Source organism: Mustela lutreola, chromosome 15 (genome assembly GCF_030435805.1).
Source record: "Mustela lutreola isolate mMusLut2 chromosome 15, mMusLut2.pri, whole genome shotgun sequence".
NCBI lineage: Eukaryota > Metazoa > Chordata > Mammalia > Carnivora > Mustelidae > Mustela > Mustela lutreola.
The window spans coordinates 4,834,069-4,844,682 of NC_081304.1; the positions used below are offsets into that span (position 1 = coordinate 4,834,069).

Here is a 10,614-nt window from a genome sequence, read left to right on the forward strand (position 1 = left end):
ATGAGCTCAGGGGCAGGGCTTGGGCCCAAAGGGATGGTGGAAAACCTGGGCAGGGTTGGTTGGACCGGAAATCAGGTTTGGGGTCCCATGGAAAGCCTCAGGGGGTCCCTTGAGAGGGCCGGGTCAGATCCTTGGACCCCAGGGGCATTGAGGGGCTGGCTGCCCCGGCAGAGACGGTGGCGGAGGGGAGACACAGCCCTCGTCTGTTCACCGTACCTCACCCGCAGCCCTCACCCCACACAGGAAGCCTCCTGGGAGGGTATGCAGCACAACTCTTTATTAGAGGTTAGAGGATCCGGGGTATCTGAGGCAAGGGGTGGGGGCCCACGGGGGGAGCTGGGAGATAACCCCCGCACTGCCCTGCGCCCAGCTCCCCCCTATTCCGGGGCCGAGGACGAGAAGGGGAATCCCTGAGGCTGGGGAGAAGGAGGCTGTCTGCCCAGAGGGTCCCCCTTTGGTTCCCGAGAATGAGGGAGTCACCGAGGCGGTCCGGGGACACCTGCTGTCCCCAGTTCCCAACCCAGCCCTACCTCCGGCACCGTTCAGCAGGCAGCCTGGGCTGGGCAGAGAAGGGGACCCTGGGGCCGGGTGGGAGCCCCAGCCTGCCTCCCCGCAGCCCCAGCATGTGGCCGTGGGTGCCGTGGGGCGGCAGCCGGGAGGGCAGGGCGCCGGGCTCAGCAGCCACTGTTCCGGCGCCGGGACGCGTGGCCTCGCATGGAGCACTGGAGCTCCGTGAAGGCAAGCGGGCCCAGGGTGATGGCACAGGGGCCCACGGGGCTGAAGCCGAACCCCTGGTAGAAGGGCACCAGTCTGTCCTCGCACATGAGCGCGGCCCGGCTCACCGCCGGCTGGCCGCCCAAGTGCTGCAGGTAGCGCCGCATCAGTGTGGAGCCCTTGCCCTGGCGCCGGCAAGCTTGGTGCACGGCCAGCACGTGCAGGTGGGCAGTGTGGCCCCCCGGCCGGTGCAGCGTCAGCGACTCCTGGGAATGAGCAGGGATGTGGGTCTGGCTCCGTCTCTGCCCATCCTTGGCTCCCCAGCTAACCCCGCCGGGCCAGGAGCAAGTGGCTCCCGAGTGCCTCCGAACGGGGCTCCTTCCCACCTGTGGAGGGCCCCCAGTGGGTACCCTACCCTCCGCCCCTTGGAGGACCCTTCATGAAGGCCTTTGAGCCCCAAAGTCCTTTGACCTGGGAGAAGACCAGAGGAAGACATTCCAGGCCCTGGGCTCCTCTGCCTCCTAAGCAAGAGAAGCCAAGGCCCCGGGGTGGCAGCCTCCCTTCCAGAAGTTTCCCAGCAGTCGGGCATCCCAGCCCCAGCCTGCCCTCACCTGAGTGAGTCTCTCCTGGTCCCAAAGCGAACCGATGATGAAGGCTACGAGGCACCCCTCCTGGAACCAGCCCAGGGACAGCTCTGGACACAGGGTCAGGAAATGCTTGACCTCGTCCAGATATAAGGGGCAGGTGCCCAAGACAGAGATGAAGGCTGCAGGGGGAGGCACGGCAGGTGACTCGGTGGCAGCAAGCATCAGCTCAGCAGCCCCGGGCGGGGTCTCCCCCACCACACCTCCCAGCACCTCACCCCCACCCTCTCCCACAGGAAAATGGGATCCAGGGTGGTTCACATCCCTGCCTTCTTGAACACCCACGCACGCACACACACACAGAAATGCACGGCCAATCTGCTCCTCCGGGGCCCAGCCACCGAGGACAGAGGCTCCTCCCCAAAGGGCAGCCGTGGCAGAGTGTGTTGGTGTTCAGACCCCCGGGGGGTGGGTCCATTCAGACCCCCGGCGGGGCCCACTCACCTTCGCGCTCGATCTCAAACACGCCGGCGGCATCTTCCGCAGTGAGGCAGCGGAACTCACTGGCGGGAAGCGTGTGGCGCCGCTGGCGGCCGGGGGCCTCTGGGGTCCCAGGCTGCAGGTCCGAGGCCTCGGGCTCCGGGTCAGGTTTGCTCTGTGTGGACATCTTGGCTGCTGGTGTCTCCTGGGGATGCCCCAACTTCAGAAGTGGCCTTTGTCACCTAAAAGGGCCCTCTGGCACCTGTTACCAGAGAGGAGTGAGGGTCACGGGTGCGGTCTTCAACAGGAGTAGGCCAGGGTGGGGGTGCACCTCATCTCTTGCCTCTTTAGTAGCCGGACCTGGGTTTGGGCGAGTCCCACTCAGTGCGGATTCTGGGAGCTGTAAAATGTTGGTACCCTGTTCCCATCTTTCCCTCTCAGCCAGAAGTACCCATGGAGCAGCCCTTCTAAACCTCCGGATCCTGCCCTCATTGACCTCCGGGTACATCTAAGTCTCAGGAGGCGGTGGGAGGGGTGGCCACTGACCACATCTAACAACGATGAGAGGCGTGGGTCGGTCTGTCTCACCTGCCTAGAAAGGGGCTTCCCCGTCCTTCGCCTGTGAAAGATGGAGTGGGTCCAGCTTCTTAGGCTGCTTCAGCCATTGGCCCTGGAGAAAAAGACCCTTAGTCGAGTGGGTTCTCAAGGAGCCTTCATGTTTACTCAGAGGGCCTCGGACTGGACCACGCACACATGAGGGCAGCGGGAAGATGGGGGGCGTCTGGGGAAGTAGGGAGGAGCAGGCCTGGAGGGCATCTGACTGGGTCCCTAGGGCGCCTTGGACCTCTCTCCCATGATGGTCTTGCCCTCTCTCCTCCACTTTTTCTCCCTATGCCCAGAAGCCCCAAGCAGGGTAGCTCCTGTTCCGGAAGGCTGGGAGCCCGGGGTTGGCGGAGGAGTGGGAGATGGGGGGGCCCTTACCAGGACTCTGAGCAGGGTCCCAATGTTTCCACCGCAGAGCCACTCACCCTGGAGGTCGTCAGCAGTCGAGGGAGGCAGGGAAATCTGGGACTTCGGTCCGCTTGGCTGCTGAGATGTCACTGGGGAACATGGGATGTTCTCTCCGATTTATAATCCCTGCCCCGCCTCTGTGTTACACCAGCAGGACGGAGCCTGCACGGCTGTGCTGCTGCCCTGTCCCCGCCTGCTGAGGGTCAAACATCAGAGTGACACATTGCACGCGGGGGATTACAGTGACTGACCGAGGGCCTGGAATCTGGGGGAGGCACACAGGGCTAAACCTCAGGGGTCCGGCTCTAATCTCTGTTCTGGCTCTGCCTGGCGGGGCCTGAGCATTCACCCTTTGTGCTCTGGAAGCTCGGACACCCCCACCTCGGAGGTCCTTCCCCCAGATCCAGACGTGAGAGTCAAGTCCTTCTGCGTACTAGCTGGTCACCTGTAGCAAAAACCAACCCAGACAAGCAAGAGGTCCTTCGCGACTCGCGCCCTCTCCCATCTCCCGGTACCCTGCCTGGCCTCCCACACCTGCCATTACCCTGGGGTACTTAAAGAACCCCGAGGGGGGTGCGGCCGCCACTTTGGAAGACCTTGCAGTACCTGCTACATTGGGGCTTACGCCCTGGGACCCACAATCCCCACTCGAATGCTGATAGAGCTAGAAGCTTCCCCAACTGGGAACAGCCCAAATGACCATCAGCAGTAAGGGACTAGGGAATTCGTTCCTAGCTCCTTAGCGAACTCATCCAGCTGTGAGAGCAAAGGACCCCGAGGACACATGGCGTCACCAAGACCCTCGCCAGTGCAACAGGGAAGGAAAGAAGCCCCCAACAAGAGGGGTTCTGAGTCCCTGGAGTCTGTTCTAATCTGTGTATGGGAGGCAGCGGTCGTCCAAGGGGGGACTTCTGGGGTGCTGGTGACGGAAGATTCAGTTTTTTTTTTTTTTTTTAAGATTTTATTTATTTATTTATTTGAGAGACAGAGAGACCTCAAGTGGGGCAAGGGGCAGAGAGGGGGAGAGACAGATTCCCCGCTGAGTGGGGAGCCCAATGTGGGGCTCGATCCCAGGACCCCGAGATCACGACTGGAGCCGAAGACAGACGCCTCACCTGGGGGCCGCCCAGGCGCCCCCAACATTCAGCTCTTAAGCTGAAGGAGGAAGGTGGTGGGAACTCAGCAGGCTGCCAATTTGTGCACTTTAGTTTCTGCATGCTCTACTTGAAGTTTACTTAAATATCACAGATCTGGGGCGCCTGGTTGGCTTAGTTGGTTGGGCAACTGCCTTCGGCTCGGGTCACGGTCCCGGAGTCCCGGGATCGAGTCCCGCATCGGGCTCCCAGCTCCATGGGGAGTCTGCTTCTCCCTCTGACCTTCTCGATTCTCATGCTCTCTCTCACTGTCTCTCTCTCAACTAAATAAATAAAAATCTTTAAAAAGAAAAAAAATCACAGATCTTGTTTCACCCAATGTCCCTGATTACCAATGACCTTGGCTCTGCCCCACGGCCAAGGCAGCCCCAGGGTCGCGCAGCAGCTGATGGGAGTTCTCCCTCCCGAGCCTTGAGCCCCAGGCGACTGCCTCCAAGTCTTCCTTCTGACCCCCTCCAGGCCCTCAGACCCGCAGGCAGCCCTGGCTTCTCTGCTTTCCCTCCGGCCCACACCCCTCCCACAGCCCTGAGCCCCTCCCTGGCCAGCACTCACCCCCTCGCTCCTGCCAGCGCACTCCCTACCCTGCCAGGGCCTGGCTTCTACACCCGCAAGGCCGGGCCAACTCCTGCTCTCGACCATGATTCCGGGGTCGCTTATACGGCTCTGACACTGGGGTGACCCCAGGCCAGCCCAGACGGCCCCCCCACCCCACCCCCCGGGCACCCACACTTCTGTCTGTGGGGTCCTCCCCTCCCAGGGCCGCTCTGCTGCCTGACGCCCAGCAAAACCCACAGAGCCTACCACACCCCCACCTCAACTGCTACGAAGCTGCTTCCCGGAACCTACGACTGAGCTCTCAGGCTTGGCTCTGGGGGCTTGGTCAGGACCTGGGCTGGGCACCCCCGCCTCCAACCTCAAGGTCTAAGGTAAAGACCTTCTCCATCCTTCGTAGACCTGTGGCTCCACTGCGCCCCCTCACGGCCCGCCGGAGAAGAGCAGGTTACAGATCGGCCGAGCGGGCCCTACTCTTCGCGGAAAACATCCCCAGACACGTGGAACCTCAGAAAGCAAGACAAGACAGGACACTCAACATGACTAGACCGGGGGATCCGAACCCCCGTGGAGGGCAGGGGAGGGCGAGCGAAGGGGATCTATCCTGGTCAACTGGAGTAACAGGACAAGGCGCCTGGGAGGGAAAGAAAGAGATGAGGGGCGTGCGGGGTGGACGAGCACGGGGAGAAGGGCGCCCTCTACCGGGAAGTTAGGAGAACCGACCCGGGGCGCCGGGCTGACTCCGTTGGTGGCGCTCGTGACTCTTCATCTTCTGGCTGCAAATTCAAATGCCGCATTGGGTGCAGAGACTGCTTAAAATTAAAAAAAATAATAATAATAATTTTTTAAAAAGATTTTATTTATTCATTTGACAGAGAGAGACACAGCAAAAGAGGGAACACGAGCAGGGGGAGTGGGAGAGGGAGAAGCAGGCCTCCCACTGCGCAGGGAGTTCCATCCCAGGACCTTGGGATCATGCCCTGAGCCGAAGGCAGATGTCTAACAACTGAGCTACCCAGGCGCCCCAAAAATAAAATCTTTTAAAAATATATATTTTATTTATTTATTTGACAGAGACAGAGAGATCACAAGTAGGCAGAGACAGAGCAAGGGGGAAGCAGGCTCCCTGCTGTGCAGAGAGTCCAACTGCGGGGCTCGATCCCCGGACTCTGAGATCATGACCTGAGCTGAAGGCAGAGGTTTAACCCATTGAGCCACCCAGGTGCCCCTAATTTTTTTTTTAATATTTATTTATTTATTTTAGAGCGAGGAAATGGCACAAGCTGGGGGAGGGGCAGAGAGAAAGGGAGACAAGCAGACTCCTGCTGAGCAGGGAGCCTGGTTTTGGCTCAGGTCATGACCCAACAACCTGGACCAAAACCAAGAGTCAGATGTTTAACCGATTGAGCCCACCCAGGTGCCCCAAAAATACACTCCTAGAAAAAAAAATGTCAAACACCAAGATGGAGAGTGACTTCATGTGCTTCTAGTCCCAGTCTTGCTGAGTGATAATCTGCTAAAGCATTTCTGAAGCTAACTGGGTCCTGACTCCAGAGCACACTCCCCCAGGGGCTGTCATCAAATTCATCTGGCCTGCGGAGTAGCCTCAGGAGATGGACCTACTGAATGAGGTTGCCTTATTTAGCAAATAAAAATTCAGGAAGCCCCGTTGAAATTCAAATTTTAGGTAAACAACCTTTTTTTAAGATTTTATTTTTAAGGGACGCCTGGGTGGCTCTGTAGGTTAAACCTCTGCCTTCAGCTCAGGTCATGATCCCAGTATCCTGGGCTGGACCTCGGCGGGGAGCCTGCTTCACCGCCCCGCCCCGTCTGTCTCTCTGCCTGCTTGGGATCTCTCTCTGTCAAATAAATAAATAAAATCTTAAAAAAAAAATTTTATTTTTAAGTAATCTCTGCACCCAACGTGGGGTTCAAACTCACCACTCTGAGATCAAGATCTACAACGATCCGCTGACTGAGCCAAACAGGTGCCCCACAAGTAATTTTATTTTTTTTAAGATTTTATTTATTTGACAGAGATCACAAGTAGTCAGAGAGGCAGACAGAGAGAGAGGGAGTGAAGCAGGCTCCCCTCCAAGCAGAGAGCCCAACGCGGGGCTTGATCCCAGGACCCTGAGATCATGACCTGAGCCGAAGGCAGAGGTTTTAACCCACTGAGCCACCCAGGCGCCCTCACAAGTAATTTTTTAAGATAACTTTGTCCCATGTGATATTTGGGACATACTTTTACTAAAAAATTGTTTATCCAAAATTCTGATTTCCACCTCGCACTAATGCAACATTATATGTCAACCCTATTCAAAGTAGAAAAGAAGTTTTTAGGGGCATCTGGCTGGCGCAGTCAGTAGAGCATGTGACTCTTGATATCTGGGTCATGAGTTCGAGCCCCACTTTGGTGTGGAGTTGTTTTTTTGTTTTTTTGAGAAAGTGCGCATTCTCGGAGCTGTAATTTGGTATCTTATTGGTCTTCCTTGTGGGGAAAGAGTATGCCCGGCTAGCCATGTGCAGAGAGCGGGGGTTCAAACCTTGTACCCTTTTGCAATTTCAGTCTTTGGCAGAGCACTTACACGTAAAACAAACCAAGAGCCCTGACTTCCACCCCAGACTGGATGTCCCATGAAGCTGGGACAATATGGGTCCCACCACGGGCCCCTGGGGAGAAATGCACTGCCCTCAGAGGCACAGACTCATCTCAGAGCATCCTGCGCCCCTGGCCCTTGAACCACCACCACCACCACCCCCGCCCCGGCAGGTTCTGAGGCTCTGTCCAGACTCAGGGGGCAAGAGAAGAGTGCCATCTATCTGAGAGTCATCACAGGGGACATCACCGGCAGAACCACAGATGAGCTGCGTATCTGATATACAGTCCGTGTAATCCAATGTCCCGCGTGGGGACCATTGGTTTGGGGTGCTTCATGTGAGACCCCCTACTGATACAGTTTTGCTTTTTATGCCAGTCTTCTTCCAGAACCAGCTCCCTGGGGAGGGTCCTGTCATAACCACTGCTCCCCAGCTCTGCTTCTGCCCGTTGGCCTCCAAACCACACTGCTTCTCCCAGCACCGCTCCCCTTAGGGGTGCTACCCTCACTTCCTCCGCTCTGGCCTCCCAGTCCACCAGACAGGTCCATGCACGTCCGAATGACAGCTATGGGCTGGGTTCCAGTTCTCTCCCACAAGGCTCTTTGGTCCCAAGTGAACCATGGGCTGTGGCTTGGCTCTGCTTCAGGGCTCCAGAACATTCTATGGGTTTGGAGCCAGATTATGCAAGGCACATAGAGATCTCCCCCCCCCCCCACCAGAGGCCCGTGTTACCAAACTCCCCACCTGTCCCCACACAGCCTCACCTCTGACCCAACTGAGTCCCTATCCCACCAGCAATCCGCAGCAGTAAGGATCACAGGCACGGAGGCGGCTGTCCTCATGATCAAGTAGACAACAGAGGTCTCGGTATAGGAAGAGTGTTGAGAGGAGCTGCATGGTGCTACTGGAAAGCTAAGGGATGTCTGCTCTTCAGGGCGGTGGGGGGGGGGGGAGACATTAGCAGGAAGAAAGGTGAGACTCAAGACATGTCCCAGAATCCAAGGGATGGGGATCAGCAGTGTCAAACGCAGACAAAAAGGAGAAAAGGTCTCAGATGCTCTTAAAAAGGAGGCCCCTGGTGGCCTTTAAGTCCTTCAGGAGAGAGGGGGTGGGGAGGGAGGCCAGATGCAGGGGAGCCGACTCATAGTGACAGAACAGAGGTCACAGGGTAGAGGCTGTCTGTTAACGATACGCTGACCCATTGGCGTGTCTGAGGCCTGGAGACGACTTCCTGCATCCCCCACAGTATTCCTCCAGCCCCCACTCCCCTGCCCCCAGCACCCGTAACAACTCTGATAACCTGCGGAGCCTGGCCTGGTGTGGCCGTCAGCATCCACCCGGGCCCAGGACCTCTCTCCTCCCCTCAGTGTGACAACTGCCCGGTTCCCACGGCAGGGCCCAGGGGAGCTGACCTGAGGGAGACTGAGAGGTGGGTGCCCTGAGAGACCGGGCCCAGAGACACCCTGATGACGTTTCTGAGACCCCAGATTTCCATGCAGAGCCGCGGAAAGGCCATAACAGGCAGGGAAGGCTGCTCTCCCTAATGGTGTCTGCGCGACCAGCTTTTGGTGGGCTTTTTGTTGTTGTTTTTTTATTTATTCATTTGGCAGAGAGGGAGAGACAGTGAGAGAGAGAACACAAGCAGGGGGAGTGGGAGAGGGAGAAGCAGGCTCCCCGCTGACCAGGGAGCCCGATGCGGGCTCGATTCCAGGACCCCAGGATCATAACCTCAGCCGAAGGCAGAGCCTAACGACGGAGCCACCCAGGCGCCCTCAGTGTTTGGTGGTTTTGAGGGTGGTTTCTTTCTATCAACTCCTTCCCCGGCCCTAAGTCTGCCCTGCACACCTGGCTCTGAGCACCTTTTGCCTAACTGTATTTACCTTTTCAACCTTCACCTGTTATAAGCAGGTTCCCCAGGAAACACAACCTGGGATGGAGGACTGCGTGCAGATGGTTTGCGGGGAGCGCTCTTTCCCCTGGGCAGAGGGAGAAGGCAGACACGATGATGCCGATGATGCCGCCCTGATGGGTTGCCACAGAGGCCTCAGCCCCTGTTGTGGGAGCTCAGGAGCCAGGAAGCCCTGCAGAGACGCCCAGCCCACGGCAGGGGGCAGACCTTCTGCCCTGCATTGACCTTGGTAGAGACAAGCTTCCTGAGCAAGCGGAGGGCAGTCCTGCCAGCCAAGGGGTGGGAGCTTGGGATCATTTTCATCAAGCTGCCAAGAGCTGCCCCAGCAGAGTGCTAGCACCGACTTCCGGGGGCCTTGCCAGGGAGATAAATCTTGCGGCAGGGAAAAGTGCTCCCAGAACAACACTCTCGCCTTGCCCAACTTAATGTTCTGCCTCTCCTGACCCAGTACCCTTGACTGCAGCCCCACATTCTCCCAGCTCCTGTCGGCAACATTGGCTGGGACCTGCAGCCCCTTCCGGGGACAACTTTTTTCTCCCTTTCAGTGGCCCGGCGAGCTACCAACCGAGTTGAGTTGTGATTTAGACCAAGTCATTGATCTGGGACAGAGAGAGGAGCTGGAGTAGATCCTCCGGTCGGGGGAGGGTTAGCGTCTGTCTCACAGGGAGGAGTTCCATCTTCAGGCAAGGAGAAAGCACTAACCTGTGCCAGGCAGGAGGGGGTCACTTAAGAGGGGGCCACGGCTATGAGGGTCCAGAAGGCTCAAGGAGAACCTGGCACTTTGAGATTTTTGAGTCCAGAGACCCAGATTTCCCCAGATGTCTCAGAGTCCCCCCTCTTCCCAGTGAGGGTCCTCCTTGGCATTGCTGGCTCACTAAGGCTGGGACTTCAACCTCCTCTAGGAGCCTGTTGCCCTTATTAAGTACGTCTGGAAACTGCTTCTCTAGCTTTCTCTGTTCCCTAACTTCAGGAGGTGAGTTTCACTACATGCTGCCAAGAAGACCCTCTGGCTTTTTTTTTTTTTTTTCTTCCCAAGAGTTTATTCATTTATTTGACAGACAGAGATCACAAGTAGGCAGAGAGGCAGGCAGAGAGAGAGGGGGAAGCAGGCTCCCCGCTGAGCAAAGAGCCTGATGCAGGGCTCCATCCTAGGATGCTGAGATCATGACCTGATCCAAATGCAGAGGCTTAAACCACAGAGCCACTCAGGCACCCCGAGACCCTCCGGCTTTAATACTGAGCCTTCTATTGGTGACCCATCACCCACAGCTTTTCGCTGTTTTTCTCCAGGGCGACCGCCCCCAGCAATAGTCATGAAGTCCCATCGTCCTTATAAGGACTGCTCTCCCATACGCGGCAGGTGCCTGACACTCACTGTTCGCTTCCCCCACCCACCGTTCCTTCCACTAGGTCACTGTCCACCAAAGTTGTAATGATTGCACCACTGTCGTGTGCTAGGACCCAGAATACTACACCTCCCAAAACGGTGGGGATCCTCATTAACAGGCAAGTGAGCAGGCTCTAGAACCCACTTTAGAGTCTGTTGCCTCCCACCACACTCGGCACCAATGCTTATGGGTCAGACTCCCCAGGAAATAGACTTAGAGGC

At 57.5% G+C, this 10,614-nt stretch overlaps 1 protein-coding gene across 1 annotated transcript; it reads right to left on the reverse strand.

The window, feature by feature from the left end:
* Positions 1-554: 554 nt before the first annotated feature.
* AANAT (aralkylamine N-acetyltransferase) lies at positions 555-2,894 on the reverse strand. Its single transcript, XM_059150338.1, has 5 exons — positions 2,807-2,894; positions 2,367-2,448; positions 1,803-2,040; positions 1,326-1,480; positions 555-980 (listed from the first exon to the last, which is right to left on the reverse strand). Exons 3-5 carry the CDS (start codon positions 1,963-1,965, stop codon positions 675-677), a joined length of 624 nt encoding a protein of 207 aa, XP_059006321.1. The 5' UTR covers positions 1,966-2,040; positions 2,367-2,448; positions 2,807-2,894; the 3' UTR covers positions 555-674.
* Between the last annotated feature and the right edge of the window lie 7,720 nt (positions 2,895-10,614).